Here is a 24,037-nt window from a genome sequence, read left to right as displayed (position 1 = left end):
ATGCACACCGGGCATTACGTCATGAGGTCCAACCTGCTATCCAGCAGAGTGTAGTAGAAATATCTTTGCAGATACGGAAGTCGCACGTACCTGTTGCACCCTCGTGGGTGCAGGTCTCCGTGGAACGGTTGTTCTTCGCAGTAGTGCCGTCTCTTGGTCTTCCTTGGCATCTTGGCCGCTTGTTTCGGCTTCCGCAGCTTCGGTTACAGAAGCTACCTCCTCTTCGCTTTCCGCCTCGTGCTCCTCGATTTCAGCCTCATGCTCGTTCTCTCGTATTGTGTCCATGACTGCCTGCTCCGTGGCCCCCACGTTGGGGTGCTCGATGTGTATGCCTTCTCGAACTTCTTCTGCATTCTGCAGGGCTGCCCTTCCCCGGACAGCTGCATCTTTCGCTTCGTTTTGCACGCTTGACATCTTCTCCCTGAGTTTGTGACGGAGCCCTGCAGCTTCCGCTTCCTGTGCCTCTCGTTCTAGTTCGTGAATCCTTTTCCGTAAGTCCGCCTCTTCAGCATGGTCCTCAGCAGCGAGCAGTTCCTCTTGGGCTTCCGAAAGTTTTACGTCCAGGTCGCTCTCCTTCTCCTCCTTTTCTATTTGTTCAACTTCTGTGTCAATGGAGTCAGCAATTTTGTGTTTTTCAGTCTGAAGTTCCCGGAGGTCGTCTTCTGCAGCTGTGACCTCCGCCTCTTTCCGCCCAACGAGCTTCTCGTTGAAGGCTTCCTCGTCTTTTTCTATCTTCTGGTCGGTTTGCTGCAGATGTGCCAGCTCCTCGTCAAGAGCCTTTACTTTCTGCGCGACACGAAAAGCTAATCCCAGCTCCACGGCAGTACTCAAGTGCCTACTTACAGCCTCAGCCAGCCGCACAGCTGCTTCTTCCTGCGCACCCACTATGCTCACTGCCGCCTCCTCGTCCTTGTCGGCACTGCTTAGCCGGTGCTCGCTTGCTTTTCTTTCATACTCCGCCTGTTCCGCTCCAAGAGTAGCCGCCGCGGCAACAGTTTTAGCCAGCTCTCCTTCAGCTTCGCCCTGCATAAAACGTGGCACTGCTGTGCTGTGAAGGAGGTGTGACGTGTGCTTACTTGACTCTTGACAACCATTTTCTCCACGTCGCAGCAGTGGGGTTCTGGGCAGCAGTAGAAGTGGCGAAAAATACGCTGCGGCTTTTCTTTGCGGGGGACTGGAGGCACGTAGTTGGACTCAGGTACAGTATGGGGTTGCCCGTAGTCCGTTGGTGGAGAATTGGCTGGTTCTGTAGTGGCAGGAGGCGCTGTATGGGCGCTCTCATCAGTCACCTCCCCGGCAGGTTCCAGAGCAGTGGATCTTGCCGCCCAGATAAAGAAAAGGACAGTCATGGCTCTGGACGCGAAGGTAAGCATTGTGCACGCCGTGTCAAGGACTGCGCTCAGTAGGTTTCAATCTAGCCGGGCCGGTTGCTCGACAACACCGCATGCGTCCTCAAAGGTGTTTGAAGCAGCAAAATTACAGTTTGGAGAGTGTCTGCATGTGGCTGTCTGATGGTACTGCCTACTGTACATACGGTTTAAAGGCAGCGTTCCTTGGTCGTACGAGGTTCTCTGGTGTTGGTTGCTTGAAATGTTTCCTTGTTCACTGATGATCGTTGTCTGCCCCTTGTCGCTTGGTTTTAAGGTCTCAGCTGTGGAGCACGGGGCCCGGGAGAGGCAAGGGGCACTCACAAACATTTGGGATCTGACCTCTCCCGATTCCCCCGGAATTGGCAAGATGAGAATTCCTGTGTGGTGAACAACGCTCCGCGCTGCAGAAATGGCGGCCAGCTCGGAAGCCGAGGTTGCTGGGCCGGCCTGTCCGGATACTCTACCGCAGGAGCCGTACCACGAGTTGTGGCGGCTCAAAGAGCGCTCGGCTTTCTTAGAAAGCCTCCGTTCTTCAGTCAAGCTCATTAGCGGGGCTGAAGCACGTATCTCTAGCTGCTTGGAGGTCCCTGAGAGCCACAGTGACAGCCGTCTCAGAGAGGAGACGGAGAAGTATCTTGCAGGTGTTGAACTACGGAGCGCGGTCACCAGGGTGGCTCGAGCTTGCGTTTGTACTGAACTCCGCGACTATGTGTCGGAGCTTTTTGGGACTTCGACGGGGGAAGAGGTCTCAGGTCAGCGCGACCGCTGTCCCGTTCTTTGGTCTGTGCGCGTTCTACTGTTCCTGTGCTCAACGGAGTCTACACCGAGAGCGACGCACTTTTGCGTGTATGACAAGACGACTCAGCAGATCAAATGGACAGACACTGTGGAGAAGGCCAGATTGCTGATAGGTGGTCGGCTGTGTCTTGCGAACGGCCTTGGCGAATTTTTCGACGCCTGCCTCGACTTCCTTTACTTTTTTACCAGCAGGCATACAGCTCCGGAAAATCAATCAACTTCTGCCTTTTTGAGTACACCAACAGGCCTGGACTTTCACTTCTTTGTGTCAGCTCTCATTCAGTCTCACGGGCAGCGCGAGGAGACACCCAAAAGCGAACAGCCGCATCCGTCTTCCTCCACGCAAGCTACTGCACTCCCTGTTTCATTTCACGGGAACCATCGCTCTGAAGACAGATTTTTACGTTTGTTGGGGGTATACGACAACTTCTCTCAATCTGTGCCGCTTGTCTCGCGGGGCCGCAGTCACAGTGGCTTCCGAACAGTGCAGAAGTCAATTCTGCGATTGGCGTCGAAATGCCTTGTACACGCCTCAGCTCTTCCCATAGGCATCTCGCTCCGCCTTTGGAAGATTTTTGCATCTCAATCTGCTCAGGAAGGGCGGGAGAGTTCCTCTCCAGGTGCGTCGAAAGCCGACTCCCTAGCCGACAGCAAGCGGTACAGCAAGAAAAACAGTCAAAACCTCCTTTCCATAGTAGCGTCTTCTATCAGGACGCAATCTCACAATGTCTTGGAGCTGCGCGCCACAGTCGACTGCTTCAGAGAGGCGCTAGATAGCCCGACCTTCCTTCATTTTCTACAGAGAGAGTTGTTGGGCAGCGCCATGGGTCTCATGGGCACGTGTATGTACACAGCAGGCGAGCTGGTGCACGCCGACCTGCATATGCCTTTAGCTGCCGTAGCTGAGCTTATGGCGTACCTTGCAATTTCGTCGTCATCACTTCGGCACCATGTCGCGGTCCAACTGAATGAAAATCCCGCGGACTTACCCGACCCGGCCAAAGCGTGCTATGACGATCCGAGAGTCAGAAGCAAGCACAGCCGACAGCTTTCGAAACTCTCGTTCGCCGCCGTACACTTCCCTCATCTCCTTCGGGCATCAGTGTCTCCGTACACTGAGGCTCGCGTTTTTATGGGGGCGTTCTTGGAAATCTGTCTAAGCAGTCGGCCTTCCGACACTCCTCCTCTTGGGATCCATGTCCCGGAGCGCGAGAGGAAGGAGACGCTTGCGGCACTTCTGGATGCTGCTGTTCCTGCGCGGATCCAAGATGCTGGAGTCCTTTCTGCCCATCCAAGTGTGTATGCCAGACTCCTTCTGGAACAGAGTCTCTCAGCCTGCCCGATGCCGCGCCCCGATCCCAGTCCAAATCGGAAACTCATGTCCACCTACAAGTTTCGTGCTTGAGTAGATCATAGTACCGGACTTTATTCCTCTGTGCGCTGGAGAGACGGGCGGTTGCTCTGGACTCTTCAGAGGAACCTCACATTCTCAAACCATCTCAGGGCACTAGACAGTGCTGTCTTTTCGATAATCGTTTGTTGCGACTCAGCAAAATCTAACCGTCTTAAGCGGAATTTCCCGCAGCATCGACGCAGAATACAATGTTGTACGTGTTACAGTCGTTCGTAGAATTTTGCGAAACTTGCGCTGGGTGTGGTGTGCGTATCTCTGATTGCCTGATAGTAGTGGGACAACTCATCCGAACAGGGGGTCCAGGAGTCGAGAGGTACTCGGGGAGCCATCTGAACTACAGTGCGTCTTCAGCCCTCAGAGTGTGCCGGTGAACCTGTAGCGTCGTCCGCGTAGGCCTCGGGCGGCTCTCCTCTCGTTCAGCAAGAAAGACTACGCGGTAGTAACAAGGGCGCCAGTCGTGTTCCTGAAGTTCGTAAAGAGCTTTGTGGCCCCGGGAAATTGTGACTTTGGGATAGTGCCAGGTGCTCTGTAATTAGGCCTCCGTGGAGAGGGTCTGTTCTGCTTGCTTGTGTTGCCTCAGTCGATAACACGAGCCTTGCCAGCCGGAATGCTCTCTCGCTATCGCAGAAGCGGGCGGCCTCCCTGTCTCTGCTGGTGACAATGGCTGAATCGGCGAGCTTCGGCTCCGAGGTGCAGACGCTCCTAGAAGACATGATTATGAACAGTAAGACTCCCGGTGCGGCACCTGAAGAGGCGGAGACGCCAGCTAGAATGGGCCGGGTGTCCACCATATTCACGTATCTGCGCGGTCTCGCTATTCTGTCGCATAAAGGAAGTGGCGTCGGGCGAAGGGTCCTATAGCTGCTTGTTCCATGTGTGGCGACTCCTTGGCGCGTCCTAGTTTAGACACCGAGCACTGTCCACTCAGCGCGACAGTGGGAAAAATGGGGATATATTTGCAGCCCGACTATAGTCTTCTTTGTCCAAAGGAGAGACGCTATCCTCTGCCATTGTTAAGTGTGATCGTCTCCTCTTCTTACTGACATTCTGTTGACTCGACTAGTTCTGTCTACGCTTTGTCGCGCTAGGGATGGGGTTCTCGGTACTACACAGGCGGTGAAGTCAGCCCACTTCCGCGGCTGGCGTGGTTGCCTCCCCGTGTGTGCGTTCAACACGGGCCACTCTGGTCTACAGGGTGCTGGTTTCGTTAGTGCGTTGTCCATTGTATCAGCACCGCGTCTTTGTCCTCTCATCCTTTCCTCTACGCAGCTGCTAAACAAACGGACCCGGACCACGTCCCCTCTCTGTTGTGGGCTCTGAATCTCATAGTGGATTTCTCGCGCTGCTCCCCGCGTTCGAGGCAGCTTGGCTTGGCCGCTCTCCGGCAGGAAGATTCCTCGCTCTTACGTCTGCTTGCGCGCGCGATTATGTCGTCCTCTGACCCGACGGTACAGAGGCGCGTTCTCCTGGTCGTTTACAAACTACATACCGAGGTATCTGAGGGACGCCCTGTTTGTGCACATACTGCTTTTTGTTGTTGGAATCCCTGTACTACTTCCTCGAAAAGCTCGGCAGCGTTGAAAGGGTCCTACTTCTGCTATAGGGGATTTAGCGACACGTTCTGGGTCCTGCTCACGTAAATCTCGTAGTGGTCCGCGAGACGATACTTTCCTCTGTGTCTTATCGCTGATTCGAATGACATGCCTTCTTGTGTCGCTACCGAGCAGCATCGACATCTATTCTAGCCGCACACCTGCCAACTGGCTGATGCGCTTCCGAATGGTGTTTCAATATTCTCTGTTGTTGGCTGTGAAGTTGACCGGAAACTGGAGCTCGAGCGTATATTGATTATGCGCTGGCTGGGAATGCTACTATGTGAGCACCTTCGAGTTCTCCAAGATAACCTGGAATAGCTGAAGGGAAAATCCCACCGGTCGTGCTCCACATCAGCTTCAGGGAGGACCTTCCCCGGCGAGTATCTCGTGCGTTTTCGCAGTTTTTTGCTACTCGTCGCCGCGGGGCGAGCCCTGCTGACCGCCGACTTCCTGTCTGCGCGTTCTTTCTTTCGGAAAAAACGGAGCTTGGCGTCGGGCCCGCTCATTCTGCCTTCTCTGACAGCTCGACAGTCGGCTCCTCTTCGGAGCTTTTACCAGTTGCTACGAACGGCACGGCCAGCAGCTCTGCTGCTGGTGTCTCCGTCGAGGCCTCCGAAGACAAAGACCTCGCTTCAGTTTCTTCGCTCGCGGAGGCGCCAAGAGGAGATCTGTTGTCGCCGCTGTCTCCTATGGGGGACAGTACCTCCCTTCTTTCAGGCTTTCGAGGCAGTGTCGCGTCCCTGCCGGGGAAGGGAGATCTCTTCTACACAAGGCTTTTACCGCTTGTCACTCCTGCGTATGGTGAGTGTCCTGCGACGCCGTCCGGTCTTGAGGTTCACGAGGCTTTGTGTTTTCCCCGCAGTTTGACGCGTGTGTGCTAGGCGGCTTGTCCCTGGGCAGTGCTAGGCACGTACTTGTGTGACAGGTTCCGTTGTTTCTGCGTCTGAAGGGTCCTCAACATACTGCGGCTTGAGCTGCCCTGAGCCGCTTCCGGTCAGCGCTGGCTTGCCTACGACCAGCTTGTCACATCGTGGCTCGGACGTGGGACTTCGCACGCTTCTTAGAGCCAATCAGCGACCGCCTGCCTGCTTGTGCTTCTTGGATTCAGCCAGAACGCGTTAGCCTAGATTTTTCCCCATTCTGTCAAGCCCTCGTGGAGGGACTGGCGGATGCTAATTTTTAGCCAAGCGCCCTGTCCGTTCATCTGCATACGTCCTTGCCGAAGGCGCCTGCTAAGACGTCACACTTCTCTGGCTCTCTGTGAGCGACCACTCGGAATTCTCATCTGAACGGTGTGCGGTCCTTGGCAGGCAACTGGGAAGCAAGCGTCGACCTTGATGCTTTCGCAGAGGAGCTCGCGCATGTGGCCCGCCTGCAGCGAGAACGTCAAGTTGAACTTGAAGACGATGCCACGGAGGCGCGGACGCGGGTGAGGTGGCCAAAGCTTCGACTGCGGAAATATGTTGTGGCAATGTTCTGAGGCATGTCTGTAGCCCGTCTTCGAGTCTTTATGGGGTTTACAGTAGTTGCGTCTACATCATCGTTCTGGGCGAACACTCCGGTCGCGGACTGTCGCTGCGTCGTCACCTAGTTGTCTCTGGCCGGTGGGGGCTCGTAGCCCGGTAGGGGTTTTAACGTAGCTTTCTTTTTTTTTTGCAAAACTGTCCACCCTACTTTGTTGACAGGAGGAGGACGCAAGGAAGCTCATGAAGATCACGACGGCCGACCACCAAGTAAGCCTTTACTGACCTGGCTTTACAGCTACGGATGGGCATCAGAATAACGGGCATTTTTTCAGAAACCCTAGAAGAGGGGGCTGATAGAGTGGATTACCAGCTTCACAAAGAGCAGTTGACAAGTTCCAGGACCTCAAAGCTTGGCAGTCGCACGAAAGAAGACAAAAGTCTGCCCGTAGTTTCATGGACGTGTAGTAGGTCAAGTACGTGACAAGGTAGGCGGATCGCTGTCACCTCAGTTGGGAGAAACGCGCGGGCAACAGTGCAGCTAGTGCTTCGCAGCAGGCCGCGGGTGGTGTGCCTTGAAGGCAGGATGGTGTTTGGAACGGGCGATGTTTTCTTGGAAACAGTGACTCATAGTGCAGTCCAACGTCCAGCTAGATTTCTCATTTCCGAATGAATCTTCCACCGGCCGTCCGGCGGCTGGTCTCCAGGGGCCTCCCTTTGTTAGTTTGTGGCCCGTCTGTGACTGCAGAGAGAGAGGGCAAAGGCTGAGCAGGAAGCCCAAGCGCAACAGGAGGAGCTGCGTCGTCTGAAGGAGCACCACAGAGATGAATTGACTAGGTGATGCTCATCCTCTATGCTTTTCGGTAGACAACGACTGAATTGCAAGTTGCAGGGAAATGCGCGCTGTCCTAGCAGTACACTCTCAGGCGTCTAGCTGGTCAGCCGAGCTTGCTTCTGGGGTAGTTCATATCACTTTTCTTTCGCGGATACAGCGGAGGCTACGCTCTCCTGGAGCTAGAGGACTGACAGCCGCTATTTCACTGTCGGAGCACGAGGACTGAGTAAAGCTTTCTTTTCTGGTCGAGCGAGCGAGCGAGCTGTTTCCGGGCTGACGTATTGAGACCTTCTTCTGCGTCCGCTCTCTAAGTATGCATTTCTGTAGTCGACAGTAGCTGCAGAGTTGTTTCACGAACAAAGCTCTAGTGTTGCCCGCTTTCCCGTGTTTAACGTGTACGTGGGAGCTGCGAGGCGAGTAGGTAGCGAACTTCGGTGTACAGCACTTCCCTCAACACCCTCCTAGGAATGTGCCTGTCAATGGTCTTGAACGATGGTGGTGGGCAGCCGAGAGAAACGGTTTGTGATGCCACAAGGGTTTGACAGGGGTGTACTTCAGCTGTTTTGTGCCTTCACTGGAAAGTCTTGTTGAAAATCCCGAGTTACGTCCTATAGTAAAGAGTGACGTTCCCCTGACAATTTACTCAGGGTACGGACCGAGTGTGACGCGGAGACGCGCGAAGTTCGCGGTATGATGAGCGAATTGCAACAACTGTTGGACACCAAAGAAGAGAAACTGAAGAGGTGAGTTCGTGCACGGCCCCCCACTTTCTGGTAGGGTAAAAGAAGCACCAGCGTACAAGAAAGCAGGCGGCGCTGAACGACGCGTGTCAGCGCTCGTTTGTTCGCTGGTATGAATTCAAGGCATGGTGCAGAGCAGCGACTCTATCGCAGTCCGCTGGATTTGCAGGAGCAAGGAAAGGCATTTCTGTCCTGACCCGACCGCCAACGACAGTTCCTCGCGAGCCAAGTTCCTGTGGTTTGACCGCTTGGCTGTCACCTATGGTGACATGATGGAGTTGTCTTTTACTCGCTGATCAAGCTTGTCTTGTTCTCCTGAGCGGGGTGGTTTGCTAGAAGGGTGAAGGTGTTTCTTTTTGTGGCTGTCAGGGTGCAGGAGGCTCTGGCAACGAACAGGCAGCGGCAGCTTAGCAACGAGGGGGAGTGCACGAAGCTACAAAGACAGATTCAGACACTCAACGCCCTGAACCAGAAACAGGTGCGGTGGGTGCAGAGCTCCAGTGATCCACGAGCACATTCAATTTTGAGACCTCCGCGCTGCACGTCATGTGAGCGCGCCACTACACCTGCGATGTTGTGTCGAAGGGTCTAGGTGTCCTCGTGTGTAGCAGCTGGCAGAGGCATGTTGACGAAGGTATTGTTCAGAAACCACCAGTCCACTGTGTCCGGCTCCGCGAAGAAAGATTTCACTCTTTCGCGGGTGTGAGGGATTGCATAAGCTGACAGAACGGCGGGCGCGTTGTACTTTGCCTTCCACCCTGCTCTTCAGCGTGGAGCCTCTGAGGCAGAACCCTTAGTGAAATGACTGTACGGCAATGGTCTCCCAGCGAGGGACAATACCTTGGCCGACCGTGGCCGCTTGGGTTTCCTATTCTTCGATCGGAGGAAAAGGCCGGGACGTGCTGCGGCTCCATAGCACTGGCCCTAGTGATGCTGTGTTCTTTGTGTCTGTCTCGGGGAAAGAAGGGGTCTAGGGTGGGTCTAGCTTGCCCTGCCATACAGTCCCTCACTCACGCTTTCTGGGGTTTGTTCGTGCTTCAGAAGGATGACCTGTGTTCCATGGAGACGAGATGTGGCGCACTACTTGCGGCTAATCAGGAGTCCGTGAAGAAGTTTCACGATATTTCCTGCAGAGCCAGGAAACTCGAGGTACTATTTTCTTTAGCTAGGAGCCACGCAATTCCTTTGTCCGACTTGTCATCATTCTCGCAAGGGTGCTTTTCCGAGCGGCTCCAGGCAGTCCCGTGCGCAATGAGCTCTTGGTTATGCAGTCGTACTCAGTTGCGTTCTGATTCTCGATATCTCTTTTGTTGTCTTCGGTGTCCGTCAATACGTCGGAAGAGAGAAAAACTTGGTCACTTCTGTTACTTGTCGATATGTTAGACGTTCGCGAAGCTTCGGCGATAGCACCATATCTGATTTCCTGTCAGGGCAGTACGAGCTCGCAGATCAGCAGACATTGCCGGGCGCCCCTCAGTTTGCCGCCGTTGTCCGTTCACTACGATGCGCTGATCCGTGCAGCCATCGCCGCACACTGTTACTGTCGTGGGGACTAAGATCTTGCGGTTTTGGGTATGCGACTTCCTGCGGGGCTCTTTCCTTCTTCGATATCTTGCGGCGATCGAAGATATGCACGGTCTTGTATTGTTACCTCATTCGCGGCTCGCTGCACGCTCAGGAGGACTGCCTACAGCTGCAGAACGACAAAGAAAGCCTACTAGAGGAGCAGGAGAAACTCTTCAAGTGAGACAGGCTGGGTGCAGAAGTGCGAAGACGCAAGCCGCTGGCAGCAGTTTTAAAGTAAACCAGCAGCCAAAAGGGGATGTCTTAGGTGTGTAATCCGTCTCTTGTCTCGGTCTCAGCTCTGACATCTCGTTAACTGACTACGTAGAAGTTGCCGGCAGAGCCACCGGATAGTCTAGCGCGATATTCCCAATGAGTCGTACTTACTAGGGCGCTGACCTGGAATCAAGGTAGCTTTACAAAAAGAAGATGCTTTACATTGTCAGCTCATCAATCCGAAGAGGACTCTAGCAAGTCAGGCCGATGCTGTTCCTGTGTGAGGACATCACGAGCGCAGCTGATGATATCTCGTGCCATTCCGGTACTCCTTGAAACCTGGCTACGGCAGAACGGGCGGTTGGCTGACTCTTTCCTTCTCTGTGGAAGACAAGATGGAAACGCTCCTCAGCAGGACAAAGCGTGTTTGGCTTGGCTCGGTCTCGGTGACGCCGAGGGATCCCCCCCCCCCTTAATACCCGGTGACGTAGACACTTCTGACCGGTCGGCCATTGCCGATGCGTCTTTCTTCCAGGCAGCTCATCCTTCTTTTAGATCGGGAGCAGAGACTGACGGTCGAGCAGAAACGTCTGCGCGAGAAAGTGAAGGAGAACGATGACGCGAGGGAGCGCCTCGACGAGCTTCAGCAGCAGCTTGACATGCTTCGTCATGAAAAAGAGGTACGATGAGCAGATGCGGGTGCGAACTTGCTGGCAGGAGATTGTGCAGCATCTCGTACAACGTTGCCCTGTCTGCACGTGAGCAGAGGAGCCGTTGCCGTTTCTCGTACATCGTGCTGAAGAGAGTTGTTCGGGACACCCGTCGTGGATGCTTGTTACGAGTGTACTATAATTGTGTATGATGGTTTTCAAGGGGGGAAGATCTTTCTGATTGCTGCGGTGCAAGGAGAAACGTCCCGCTACAGGGGCCGCAGCCAGCGCACGTGCAAGCAAACTACGAGCGAGATTTACTTTTCGACTGTTCATGAAACCTAATACTGCCTTCCGTCATGATAGATATCATTCTTCGGCATCTGCCTAGCAGCACAGTCCGCGCCGGGGGAGTCGCATCAGTGAATATCCACGACGACCACATATTCGTGGCGTCTTCGAGCTCGCGGAAAAGAAAAAAACACCGTCGTTGAGTGGATGCTGCATGCGCGTGTCCCAGCACGGGTGTTGACCTGAATGAGAGACTGTCTGATCCCGCGCTTTTCACTTTTCTGTGAACACGTGTTTGTTGGTTTGATAGGCGACTCGGGGTTCACCTGTGCTTTCCGACACGCTTGAGGTTTTTGTTTGTAAGGGGGACTCTGCAGATCTGCCTACCTCCGCACATTGTTTCTGATTGGTTGAGGTTGGGTTTCTGATTTGGCGCAAGTGTGAACGTGGTCCTCAGGAGCTAGGGTCCCTCGTTGCCATAATTGCTTGGCTTGCCCGCGTCAATAGACAGTCTTGTGAAACTGATACCATCCACACTCCGTATTCGGTTTATAGGATACAGGCAAGGCGGCCGGGCAGATGGCTTCGCGGACGACGACTCTGCAGACAGAGGTTGACGCTCTTAGATCAGACTTGCGAAAGGAAATGGAGAAGCGAAGAGCTGCCGAGGAGTAAGTTGAGAGAAATTGGTCGCGCAAACTCCTGCGTGTACAATTTTGAACCAGACAGCCCCTGGGACCAGTAGAACTGAAGAGAGCGGAGTTAGCTTCGCTGTTTCCTCAGAACCCAGGAGTCTTTTTATGAAGCAAAAAGTGAACGCCCCCATCTGCGAAGCTGTGGCCTGGATGTCGGCTCTTGGACGTGTTCTGCCACGTGCTACAGTTCCCGCATCTGTACCGGCGAAGAGACAGATACGCTGCTCCGTACAGGCACCAGCCCACGTACGAAGCGCCGGATGCGTAGGCGCCGCGTGAAGCGGAGGGGTGTTCGCAGCCGCCTTGTCGTCCGGAGCGATGAATCTGCTTCTCGTGCCCGGTGCCGGGGGAGAAATTTCGTCGCAAATTTTCTCCATAGATTCGCGTCACACGTTGTCCTTGCGAGACTTGTAGTCTTGCCGTTGTGCTGAAAGGTCATTCGGGTTTTGCTTTTCTGGGGCAGAGACTGGCAAGGTTTCATCGTACTCCGGTGGTCGGCTGTACGTCCAGCCACCCAAAGAAGGAGCTGGAGTGGGACAACCAGCGCCCTGTAGCGCGGGCGCGTTGTCGGGGTAAGAGGCTGGTTGGGTTCTGTATAGAAGTGGAGATTTTTCGGTCTTCTCAGGCTGGCTAGCAGTGCGGCAGACAGAGCCCAGAGCTTTTCGGAAGAGCTGGAGCGCATGAAGAAGAAACTCAAGGCCCAGGCCACTCATACAGAGGATCTCGAGAGTGTAAGTGAAAAAAACGACAGTCGCTTCTGCGCCGCGCCGTCGGCACCTAGAATAACAGCCACGTTGAAGTTGCTGAAGCAGCGTAATTTTGACCTAGCTGTGGGTGCGTGAGGGGAACCTGTGTTGGGGCTCGAATTCTGCCAAGCAAACCTTGCGACACCCGAAGGACGGGAGGACCACAAGGTGTGACGGCACATGTCCGAGTCCGTGGTTTCCATCGCATCGTGACCCGCGGTGGAGTCGCTGTCAAAATCCAAGGACCGTTCGTGCAGGCAAACCCGCGAGAACGTCTCTAGTCGCGGAGGTCATTTACCGATACGCCAAGAGCGCTCTCTTCCGTCTTAGATGTAACCGCAATGGACAAAGTAAGAGCCTTCTCTGTCACGGCGGTGTCTCTGTCCTGAACAGCGGTTGAAGCAGAAGGAAGAGCAGTTGCTCAAAATCCAAAGCGTGTTCAGCACGAAGGTGTAATGCGTGGAGCGGTTGGCGTCGGTCAGACCCACACTGAAAAAGCCGTGCACAGGAGCAACTGAAGTTCTTCGCTGTCCGGCTAAAGAATCAGAAAGGAAAGGGCACTGTCCCGCTCAGAACAGCAAAATATCAGAATTTCCCTAACCGGAAAAGTTCCTGCTCTTGTCACTCATTGAGACGGCCACGTGAGGACATGCGAAAAAAAAATTCTGGAATTCGGATCGCGAGCCGAGAGAAAAACGGTTTTGCCGCGCAGTTATTCGGATTCTGTCAAACGCCCAGCAGCTAGTGGCGTCGTGTACTGGTGAGCTCATGTGGCTTTCCTGGTGGCCTTTCCCATACCGGGCTTGCATCGAACACTGGCATAATACGTAAACCGAGAGGTTGCGGCAGTAAGGACGGCCGGCTTTCCGCTCAAGTGTACTGAGGTCATTTCAGTCAAAGTGTTTCCGAGTTTTTTTTTTGATACCGGGTGCGTACAGAAATGGGTTCGGATACAGCGCCAGTGCCGTTGAGGGTGCGGAATCCGTATTCACCTGCACAGCTCAGCATGTCGTCTGCGGCGGCTTCTTTAAGTGTTTTTGTTTGCATATGAATCAGGGTCGTGCAGTTGACTTTACATCACGACAGTTACCGGTGTTGACACTTTGGCGCGTCTTTTCGTGTACTTTCTGTGGTTAACTGTTGTTTCGCGAAGTTCTCACTCTGAACAATCACTTCATCTCGATGCCATGAGTGGCTAGTCCAGAAAGAAGGCTCTCAATGTGGTGGGCTTGCTCGCTCAGACCTCACATCAGCAGCTGTGAATGACTGATAAGGCGTAGCCAGTCCACGTCTTTTCGGCCGCATGGGTGACTCCAGAAAAGAAGTATGCGAAACATGCTTGATCGCCTCTTTGTCACTTCAGTTGCATAGATTCTCGGTTTAAGCCTTCTCAAACATTCCCAGTATACACGTCAGCAGAGGGTAGAGCGAAAGTAAGAAGACGAAGAGACACACGGTTCAGTGGCGTCTTTCATTCCGCACAGGCACGAGAACTCAGCTTCACTGTGACAGATGTCAGGGTATGAGTACATCAGTGGGCAGAGTTACATAAAAAACCCAGCATTTTCACCTGTAGCATTCTCCACAAAGGGATACCAAGAAATATCCCTGCTGCCCTGCTATCGAGACGTCGGTATGGTGCTTGCGTGTTGCCTCTTCGCGTCTGACTCACTGAATGAATAGATCCGCTTCTTGCGCAAGCCTCCTCGCAGATGTTCGAGCATCCTGGAAAAGGCAGTCTACCCGCTCGATGTGGTCTAAAGATATCACCGGCGCTTCGTCGTCGGCCTCTGTCTCTGCAAGAATTGATGCTGGTGTCAGCAGGTGGACAGCGTACCGTAACGATGTTCTCTCTCCGATCTCCCCGAGGTGATTTATTGCTTCTTCTTCCATCTCGAGGTTCTCCGTCTTTGCCCGAATTCGGATAACCTGGAGACGAACGGGTACACAAGGGTCACTGGGCAGAATGTCTCCCGTCTCCTGCTCGACACCCGCCATTCGACATTATATCGACGTCGTGATTCTCTCTGTCGCCGAACTCCACTTTTCTCTGCTTGTAAACGGCGGTCTTTTGGCCAGATCAACGAGGCTACCGGTGCGAAAACATACAGTAAACCTGGACTAGCGGCAGTGACGACGGCTCTTTGGGACACGGCGCAACCACAGTCCCGATTTGTGTCCACTCGCTTACACCAGATCAGTGCACCTCAAGCGCTCCTGAAAGGCAGAGCAGCGTAGAGTGGACCAGCTGCACACCGCCGGAGACGAGTTTCCACACGAAGTATTTTCTCCACACGTTGCTACAGCCCTCGAGTGGTGTGCGCGGATAACGCAGTCAAGCTAACAACAATTCTCTATTTTGGCAGAGATCCTTGTCAAACAATGGCCCTGCTTATTTTGAGAAGGCCTGGGCCCTACACTTCGTTATGATCGGCGCTGCACCAGCAGTCGACCGCGCAGCTCACATGCTTGATTTCTTCGACGCTGTAGGGAAGAGTCCGAGCAATGAGCATGCGATCGAGCAAGTCAACGGGGATTCCATGAGCTGATTGGATTTCAGTGCCCCGAATGGTGCAGATGCCTCTGTTCGTAGCGAAAACGACTATGGGCGTTAGCGACGATTCCAGAGCTCGGTTGAGGTAGGTGAAGCATTCTATATCAAGCATATGTACCTGGATTCATACAAAAGAGAGTCATGTCGCTCTGCGTGAAGCCAGGGGGAGGCGTATGATGCATTCCGCACTGTCGTAGGTCGCGAACTCATGCCAGGAACCTGCAGGTAAGCATCACTAGTGCGAGCACCAGTTAGCTTGCTTGCTTACTTCGTCGATGAAGAGCACACCTGGAACAAGCTCGGCCACGCCCTGGTCAATGTATCGGTTGACGACCTTGTTGATCTCCAGCCGTAGCTTTTCTGTTATTTCGGTCTTCCGCGGCTTTGCCAGCTGACCGAGCAGAGAGGTAAAATCGCTGCCGCCCTGGGGGCGCGCATTAGCAGCGTCCAGATCGTGAAGTGTGACATCCTGTCACGAGAACACGACTGCCGTAACGCGCATGTAGACCCAAGGCTGCAGTAGCATGGATAGTGTGCAGCGCGCCAGCATTGTGCGCCACAGCCACACCCACCTGTATCACTTCTTTCTTTTTGTGCACATCTCCTCGCGGGATGGGGACAAATTCGTCGGCGTCCAAATCAAACTGGTTAGCAAACTCGTCGGACCTTCCCACCCGTTTCACGGTGCCCGTAGAAGCTTCTATGTAGATCACATCTCCTACACGGACTTGCTGTCGCTGGATGCCTGCAGTGCCGAATGAAACGTCAACTGAGGGCACCTTACCCAGAGTGTACGTGAACTCGTGGGGAAACCGGTGTCGTGCGTTGCCGGAGGAGCTCGCACCCGTTCAGCTTGTTCACGCCCGTGCCGATGAAACCGCACCTTCGTTGATTTGTGGGGCCAAACGGAGTGTTTTGGACCCCTTCTGTGTTTTGAGTGTGATCTTGATTGGAGCCAACACGCGTTTCTGCGTATCCGGCATCTCGGTGTCCAAGCTGCCTTCGGGGGCCTCTTCGACCTGCAGGCCACCGACCAACCAGGGAAGACATCACGAGCGGACTGACCCTGTCGTGGAAGCAAGCATAGTGATCCAGTCACCGTCTGTTGCCCCCATTGCAGCCGTGCACCCCTGAGTGGCTTTGGTGGACGCCTCGTGCGCTTCTAGGGCCAGGATACTGCGACGGAGAGCAGTTACGCCAGCATGCGAAACACTCCACCTAAAAAGAATCCGGCGTTTCCGTACATGTGACCAGCACGCCTCTGCATGCGAATTTACCAAGTCCATAACCTGGCCTTCGTAAACTTCTTTGGTCTCTTTGATTTTGATTCCGATAGCTCGCCGGAAGTTCTCCATCAGTATTTCTGTCTTTTTTACTTCAGCTGAGTAGACCTCCGAGGCGACCATCGGGCAGAAAGGAACTTTCGGTCCTAACTCCTGAGCTATGGCCATTGCTATGGCAGTCTTTCCTGTCCCGGGGGGTCCTAGGGCAAAACGCTTAAAAGACAGGTTTTTTAAAAGTAGTTCTTGCGAGCGTTGCTGCTCTGGGTATTCACCGCAGCACGCTAAATCCAGCAGGCTGGAATGATGTTGTTTGGTAATTGCTCGATTCGCAAGAGGCAGCTGGTAAGAGAAGCAACTACAATAGCACTCGAAGTCTCCCGTTGTCACGGAACAGACCAGAGGGGAGACGTCGTCTCCGGCCTCGTCTATCCTCCGACGCAACAGCCATACGAAAACTCCATATTGCTCAGGTCTTCCCGCCGAGCTGACAGAGTAAGGGAGCTGCTTCAGTGTACCGGCTGCCAGTCGACACTTTTCGCTTTAATCAAAACCGGTGACTATTGTTCCCTGCGGTGCGGCTAGTGCTGCATGTAAAACAGAAGTCACCCCGGGCAGCCCCAACTCCAGCGCAGCCTAGTGGCTGAAAGTTTTGTTGCAGCTTGCTCGGTAGCGCGTAGACGTAGGGATCAGAGGAGGCGTCACGAGAGACTTCGCGCCAAGGATCGACGTCAGGCGGCCCAATTCTGAGTAACACATGAAGCTTGTCAGTCAGGCCTACCAGCTAGAAGCAGAGCCTTCCCTGCCATCCGCTTGCACTTGATGAGTTCCACGACGTAACCAGCCGCCTCTCGTGCCTTAAGTTGTCCGACCATTCCCATGAAGATTGTCTTCGCTGTCCCATCATCGTCGAGTCCCAAACCTTTGATGTGACTATGGGACGCCACCCGATGGGCGTTTTTTGTCGATGCAACTTCCTCGATCCTCATAATGACACCCGTGCGAGTCGACAGAATGTCGGTCGTCACAGCCTAGAGACCTGTGCAAAGCAGTTCACTTGAGCGCTGCCAGAAAACTGCACACATCGACGAAGATTCGAACCCGTCACGCGCAGCAGGTACGTGCGAAACCGACAATTGTATATTGTGTGAGACGAATAACTGCACTGCTGTGGTAAGAGAGGGTCGTCAGCGGGCTGACGGCGGGGCAGGAAAGAGGAGTCCCCCCTCCAGCGGGTGGCACCTAGACCATCCGAACGCTGTCAGCTACGCACCGCCGACAATAGCAGGGCGGCAGGCCGAACACGAGCTTGCTTGAGATTTTCCAAGCCGGCTTCTTGTTGCAGCAGCGACTCTGCGCTGCAATGGCGGGAAATTGAGAACTTCTCTCGGAGGCCCTGCGGTCTCAACTAAAATCCGGACACCTACTTTGATCTGGCTTATCGTCGCCTGTACCTCTCCGGTGGTGGCTCTGTGCATGTGCACTTCCCGGTGGAAGTGCGCATAGGGCATCATGCCAGAACGCGACGTCCCGCTTTGCAGACCACGCATGCAGACCCCGGGAGAGGACTCAGGCAGAAGAAGCTCGAAGACGGAGTGAATAGTGTTGCTCTATGGTGGCTTCAGATCAGGGGGCGATTTTTTTTTTTTTTTAACAGCGTCTGGAGCCGCCTGTCCCACCGCACTGTATTGACTGAGCCTGAGGGTGCGTTTTCTGCGGGCGACTTGCCGGGGCATCGAGCTCAGAAAGGTTTCTTCCTATGGGCAGTTAGCGCTGTCGGGGCACCGGTCGGCCTGCCGGGCACGTAGATCGGAAATGGATGTACGCGCTTGTACCATTTCAAGCTCGCTCACAGAAGACACGGAGAACACGTACACATATCTCCAGGGTGACAACTTCCCGGTGAGCTGCTCTCGGCCGCGCAACAGGCTTGGACGTCGAAGACGCGAGGGGCGGGTGGACGAAAAGGCACTAAGGCTGTCGCATCGAGAGACTTCAATACAGCAATGCAGTTCTGAAGCCAGGCTTTGTGTGCCGGGGACACTGAACCCTTGCACCCGGTGTCGACTCAAAAAGCATGCTGCAGGCCAAGAGTTTTACAACTTGCACGTCACGTGACAACGGGGAATACTGCGGTGAAGGACAGTCCCGCTTCAGCAGCTGTCCACTGAAGGGTCCGACTCCGCAAAAAGTTCGCTTGTCGGTCGTAACAATAAGACCTTTCGAGCGAATGATTCTTCATCAATCATAGGACTTCCGAGAATTTCCGCCACAGACTTCGTCCCGCACAGCGTCTGCGACATCCGGCAGAAGACATCGCACTGGCGCGGATCACTCGGACGTAACAGATACTGGACCCCACACGTTTTTTTTAGCTTGTGATCACCAGGCGTGGGAAGCACTGTCGCATCGGGCTACGATCGAGTTAAGTTCTAAAGCCAGCTAGTAAGCTGAACAACGACGCACACGTGACCAAGCGGGCAGGGCTGCTGCTGAAGCTTAGGGAGTTGATGCTAGGAAACTGACGTGGCAGGAGTCGTGATAAACTGTTTCGCTTCGAGAAAAACTGGCGAACCGGGAGCGAGCGTCAGGGGCTCAGTCTCCGTCCGCCAACGTTGCTCTCACCTGAATGCAACTCTCAAATTCCGCGACTGACATCTTTTCTCCCGTCTGCGAGCGGCACCGAAGAGGACAGAAATAGGGCGTGGATTACCTAGAGCTGAGCTCAGCGCAAAAGCCTGTCCAAGTCAGGCGGATGCCCGTTCTCTCACCTTGGACAGTGTTTGCATTAGAAATTCGGCAGTTAGCGGAGCGTTGTGGTTCTTTTTTCGGAGCACGCGAAGGGCGTCAACAACCTCCTCGAAACCGACGGTAACGGCGGCTCGGTGATTGACATAAAGCTTCAAAAACTCCTCAAAGGACACTTTACGCAGAACAGCGTTGCTTTTGCGCTTGTTTGCCTCGGACGACGGAGAGTGGCATGAGCCACCCGGTGTGCACTTCATGCATTCCGTGACGAGGTTCTGGATATCCATTTGGGAAGGACACTCGCCAACGGCGCAGAGCAGATTGGAGAGCTCTGTCACGGGGACTGTTCCGTCCAGCTTTCGGCTTCTGGTTGTATGTTCTCCTTCTGACCGAAGCTGGCAGTAGTAAAAAAAGTCCTTCATATTCTTGTAGAAGTCGCCCTGAAGTCAAAATAGGTGCTACCGTGGGAAACTCGGGATCAAGTGCGTCCTTGCGGAGACGACTGGCAGTAGGGGTGTCCCTCCCGGGTTGTAAGACAAAAGCGGACGTTTGAGACTTCTAGGACGGCAGCGCGCCGCACACTTGGTGGAATGCCTGCGGCTCGGCTCGGGCGTTCTAATAAAATCTATGTCCAATACCCAGTCACGCAACGGTCTAACAAAATCGATGCCCAATAGCCAGTAACGCGGTGGACCGTCTTCGAAGCAGTCACCACTGACCGTGTGCCTGGTCACCTCCCTACCTCAATGCCTCCAGGAATTAGCTGATTGAACGGTCGGATGCCCTGGCCCCCTGAACGCACCGTACAAGCCGAGGTATCTTGAGAGTACGGGCGAGTGGAAAAGAAGAAGAGACCGCATAGATTTCCCGTTGGCCGGGCCGCTCGGATTGCCGTGCCTCCCCCCTGAGTGTGTTGATTCCCCTACCGCTGTAGTCTGTGACTACATGACAAGAAACTTCCCAGAGAGCGCACAGCCTACTTCCAGAGCGCCTCTGTGGTGGCGTGCGCGTATGCTCTAAGTAGGTCCTGGTCTTCTGGTTTCGGACTTCCGCCGCTCGAATGTGCACCACGGCAAAGAATTCGCTTAGTCGGGACATTGTCGCGCCCGAGAGCGACAACTCACGTGCTAAAAGCCAGACGATTGGAACTGAGGGCGCCAGAAATTGTACACCCCTACGAGTTTCTTACCTCTCTGTGCATTGGCCATGAGAACTGGCAGGTTGAGTTTCCACTGGCATATGGTGTAGTCCGAGCCTCCACACGAGAAGACAAATTCTTTGTTCTTCTTGCTCTTGAGCCGCTCAACTGCGAATGATGGAATCTCCCTAGGGTGAGCTACCATGCTCATGGCTTTGTAGGGATTGCTTCATGGAATCACAGGTGGCACACAAGTAGAGATGACACTGACAAGGGTGATACCTATTTGATGCGCTCATCTGTGAGACCGGAAGACGGCACGCCGAAGAAAACAACAGCCATGCCCGCGACGCAGGGCGGAAACAACCGACAAACATCATCAAAGTGCTTGGGCCCCCCGTTCCGCAGGTAGTCGGGAACAGAATAGGGGCTCCCGTACCGAGGTGTCCTGAACGTAGAATGCTTGCAGGAATGAAGCCTACCCGTCAAGCGGCTTTTGGATAAGGCCAATGAGTCTCTCGCCGCAAGAGAACACTAGGAACGATCTGCAACAAGAAGCCAGTGGACACGGCGAGGGGAAAGGGTGGCTCTGATTTTGAGAACACGGGGAGGTGAGAACCAGTCTGCTGTCAGGGATTCAGCTACCATGAATTCCGCGACCAGGCGTGCGGATCTACAAAATCATTTCACTTCCAGGTGAGCGGAACGACGCCCTCATCCGCGCTGCACACCGCGAAGGAGTAAGTCCCAGCTCGCACAAGCACGCGTACACGTATACATATATCTACATATATATATTTGTACAAAAGGCTAACAGCTACTTACTGCTCTGCGTAGTCCTGATCAGCAAGGTCGCGGCTCTCGCAGCTGGCAGCGCAGGGGCCACCAAGCTGTGGTATTCTATAGCGGTACGTCAAGTTATCAACGAAACTAAGAACTCCTCCATGAGTAGGCGCCAGCACTGTCTGCAAAAGACCAGATAGTCCGTGCAAAAGTACGTTCTTGTTCCACTTGTGTGGGCGGACAGAGATTTGACAACTCAACAGGCCGCCGATGCCTGGCTTCTCGTCGGTACTCCCAAGCACTGCCGCGCTCCGGCCGTCGAGGGGAGAGAGCAGTGCGGACGAGGAGCACCACGCCTTCCAGTGGACTTGCTTTTTCCACTTGGTACCAAGAAAGCTTTTCTCGGTCCTCTCCGTCCGAGATGCCGTATAGTGGCGAGTTCTCTAGTGGCGTCTCCCGCTACGGAAGCTGGCTCTTTGGTCAGCAACTCACCCGGAGGCAGGATCGCGTGTTGGCGCTCCAGATCTTGATCTTGAACTCATTATTGTAGATCACCACATGAACATCCGTGCTATCCTGCCGGTGCACGCGCACAAAGAAGAATCGGGCGAACTGCTTGGTACTGCTGCAACTGCCGGTACAGCACGATGCGCTCGCCATACCACTGCGGAGACGCCGGTCGGCACGGAAGATGGTGCCGCCAAGCCTTCGCCTACAGTTTGGACTCGTGGGGCCCGGCGCAGATACTGTCCTAACTAGGCCACTTTGGGACTACACTTCGCACCTCCTCTGAAGGAATTGCAATGCACCCTCCGGGGACTGCATGCTTTTCTATCACAGTTGCCGAAAATATGGTCAAGCCTGTCATTCAAGAAACCACACGCGGCACTCTCTCTGGGTGAGCCTGATGGCTGACAGATCATGGCGCCGCTATCAGTTCTTCACTTCGTAGCATCCCGCCACAGAACGAAAGACGCGGTAGCCGCCGACTCTAGAGGACACGGTAGCTGACTACATGATTTTACTGTACTAGCAACTGGGCTGGGCATACCATTTTATTCCAGACGAACCAGAAGCACAGTTGGTTACCTGTATACTCAGTAGAGTTCTCAACGTCATACTCAACAAGACGCCTGTCTTCGCCAACAGAGAAGAGGCGGGGTACCGGGGCAGTCGAGGAGCTTCTCGCGGAAGTAAACCCGGATGGTGGTTGACACACCGAGGGGCTACTAGGGCTTCCGCAAGGGAGAGTGGTAGTCTGGAGGCTCGGGAAACCGACCGAGTCAACATTGGAGCAGGGCGAGGTGTGGTTGGCCGCAGAGGAGAAACAGAAAGCGAGACCGACGATCCGCCTCCAGTGGGATCGATGCTTTCCTGAAGCAGCGCAGCAGCCAAGGTACTTCAGCACCGGTAAGGCGGCTGGAGATGAGAGTGGGACGGCGATGTCAGTCGCGCGTAGGTAAGGAACTGCAGCTGACCCACAAAGTGCAGCGCCCGCGCTTCAACTGTATCTACTGGACAACGGGGCTTTGAAGTTCAGGATCAACGCATTACTCTTTTGCGCCAGCATGGGCCTGTCTTCTTCCGCAGCTGGCACTGGCTTTACAGGTACCTTCTTCAGACGGTTCTTTCCTTTTTCGAAGGAGAATACTGTGGACTTGCTTGTGGGTCAGAGACATACCAGAGAACACCCAGTCCAGGGGAAGGCTCATGTCTCCCATTCGGTAACCAAGCCTGCAATCAGAGATGAGCCAGGCAAACCTATTCCTGGCCTCGACATAAGAAATCCGGGATGCGCCGCATCATTGTGCACTTGCGCGCCTTGTGGTGATGCTGCCGTGCAGCTGCCCCAGGGAAACGACCGCGGGCCGACGAAGACCCAGACTAGCCAACGGAGTTAAGAGGCTGTGTCTAACCGCATCTCGGGGGGCCGGGCCGGAATACACCCAGGAGACCGGGTAGATGGGGAGGATGGGCAGGCCCTCGTAGCGAAGCTCATCGGGGAAGCCTCGTCAGATCTCATCGGCTACCGTCATCGTGGTGCTAACCGAGAGGTCGCTATTTGGGGGCCAAGTACAACCGTCTCCCAAGTCGAACTCCTGGAGAGTGAGAGAGGTAGTGCATGCTCCTTACTTGTACAAGCAAATGCATCGGTCTGCCTGGGCCACAGCAAGATGCGTGCAATCATGGCTGAACTGAATCTGCATGAAAGCAACAAGAGCACTCACTCTGTGGCCTCCAGTGAATCAAGCTGGGACCAACGGTAAGTAGCACTGAAAGTACCCCAGCAGTTCCGTCCGTCCAAGCAGGAGTGGAGACGGGGCAGAAGTGCTACTAGTTGTCTGGCCAACAGAGCCGAGTTGCCATTGTCTCGGAGCTGTTGAGCGCCTCGTACGCGGCACCGCCCCTGACGGATCCTGGCGATGAAATAGAAAGGCGAAACACCTCCCGATTTCTCTTTTTCTTCGATTTCACACCCAACTAAGTACGCGTCCGGATGCAATCTGCCCTGCCGCAGCGCACAGTATGTGTGGAGTTCGGTTGTGTTCTGGCGTTAGGGAGCCGGCAAGGCCCGCCGTGTATCCCCGTTGGGAATGCCACAAACTACGGCAGCGAGTAGAGTGTGAACGCGTAGACACCCGTCCGGTGAGGAAGATGGCGAGTCGTCTCGTTACTCGTACGAAAGATGGCGAGTCGTTTCGTTACTGGTACGGAAGATGGCGAGTCGTCTGGTTACTGGTACGGAGACTTGTCAGCAGCGGCTGCTAGGTGAGCAAGACTACGGGCACTCTGAGGTGAGCCTTACATGTGTTACACACTCCCTCGATTCCTTGCTGCTCATGAGCTCTACCATGAGAGGAACAGCGTCGTCCCCGGCAACTGTGGAACAAGGCGCGGTGCCCTTGCCTGTTGCATCAACCTGTTTCTTCCATGAGAGTCTAGTTTCGTTGTTCTGCGCCGCGTTCGAGGAGTTCAAAACGCTAGCTGGTGTCGCTGCCGGGTCCGCACTTCGACACCGCTCGTGCAGACGAGAGTCATCGAGGGAGTAAATTTTTACTTGACCGTTTGCGAAACCGACACCCATGATTTTCCCGTCGCTAGAGATTGCAATAACCTTCAACACAAGGACGAGAGGGGAAAATCATGGGTGTCGGTTT

The 24,037-nt window shown here is 54.4% G+C and overlaps 3 protein-coding genes across 3 annotated transcripts; 1 reads left to right on the top strand and 2 right to left on the bottom strand.

The window, feature by feature from the left end:
* Positions 1 to 36: 36 nt before the first annotated feature.
* Positions 37 to 1,446, bottom strand: CSUI_006079 (uncharacterized protein; the record flags this gene model as incomplete). The annotated part of the gene is made up of 3 exons (XM_068066244.1): positions 37 to 1,023; positions 1,077 to 1,353; positions 1,442 to 1,446. 3 exons carry the CDS (start codon positions 1,444 to 1,446, stop codon positions 37 to 39), a joined length of 1,269 nt encoding a protein of 422 aa, XP_067921781.1.
* On the top strand, positions 1,214 to 13,527 carry CSUI_006078 (uncharacterized protein). Its single transcript, XM_068066243.1, has 15 exons — positions 1,214 to 3,463; positions 4,163 to 4,306; positions 4,852 to 5,075; positions 5,579 to 5,978; positions 6,488 to 6,606; positions 6,863 to 6,910; positions 7,389 to 7,477; positions 8,123 to 8,218; positions 8,585 to 8,693; positions 9,257 to 9,364; positions 9,894 to 9,958; positions 10,530 to 10,674; positions 11,491 to 11,606; positions 12,256 to 12,361; positions 12,770 to 13,527. Exons 1-15 carry the CDS (start codon positions 1,780 to 1,782, stop codon positions 12,830 to 12,832), a joined length of 3,516 nt encoding a protein of 1,171 aa, XP_067921780.1. The 5' UTR covers positions 1,214 to 1,779; the 3' UTR covers positions 12,833 to 13,527.
* Positions 13,528 to 14,044: 517 nt separating this feature from the next.
* Positions 14,045 to 23,994, bottom strand: CSUI_006077 (tip49 C-terminus family protein; the record flags this gene model as incomplete). Its single annotated transcript, XM_068066242.1, has 17 exons — positions 23,686 to 23,994; positions 23,013 to 23,080; positions 22,561 to 22,613; positions 21,664 to 21,740; positions 21,372 to 21,455; positions 20,922 to 21,061; positions 20,579 to 20,641; positions 20,148 to 20,323; positions 19,701 to 19,750; positions 18,982 to 19,398; positions 16,992 to 17,187; positions 16,208 to 16,413; positions 15,814 to 15,949; positions 15,503 to 15,675; positions 15,199 to 15,399; positions 14,842 to 15,048; positions 14,045 to 14,305 (listed from the first exon to the last, which is right to left on the bottom strand). The coding sequence occupies exons 1-17, from the start codon at positions 23,962 to 23,964 to the stop codon at positions 14,045 to 14,047; spliced, it is 2,787 nt and encodes a 928-aa protein (XP_067921779.1). The 5' UTR covers positions 23,965 to 23,994.
* Between the last annotated feature and the right edge of the window lie 43 nt (positions 23,995 to 24,037).

Source organism: Cystoisospora suis, assembly GCF_002600585.1.
Source record: "Cystoisospora suis strain Wien I chromosome Unknown contig_3033, whole genome shotgun sequence".
Classification (NCBI taxonomy): domain Eukaryota; phylum Apicomplexa; class Conoidasida; order Eucoccidiorida; family Sarcocystidae; genus Cystoisospora; species Cystoisospora suis.
This window is presented reverse-complemented; position numbering and strand designations above follow the sequence as displayed.

Coding starts and splice junctions, on each gene's coding strand:
- CSUI_006078 (XM_068066243.1), top strand. CDS start 1,780: ATGGCGGCCAGCTCGGAAGCCGAGGTTGCTGGGCCGGCCTGTCCGGAT. Junction 3,464..4,162: donor AGTCCTTTCTGCCCATCCAA/GTGTGTATGCCA, acceptor GTGTTGCCTCAG/TCGATAACACGAGCCTTGCC. Junction 8,219..8,584: donor AAAGAAGAGAAACTGAAGAG/GTGAGTTCGTGC, acceptor TGTGGCTGTCAG/GGTGCAGGAGGCTCTGGCAA.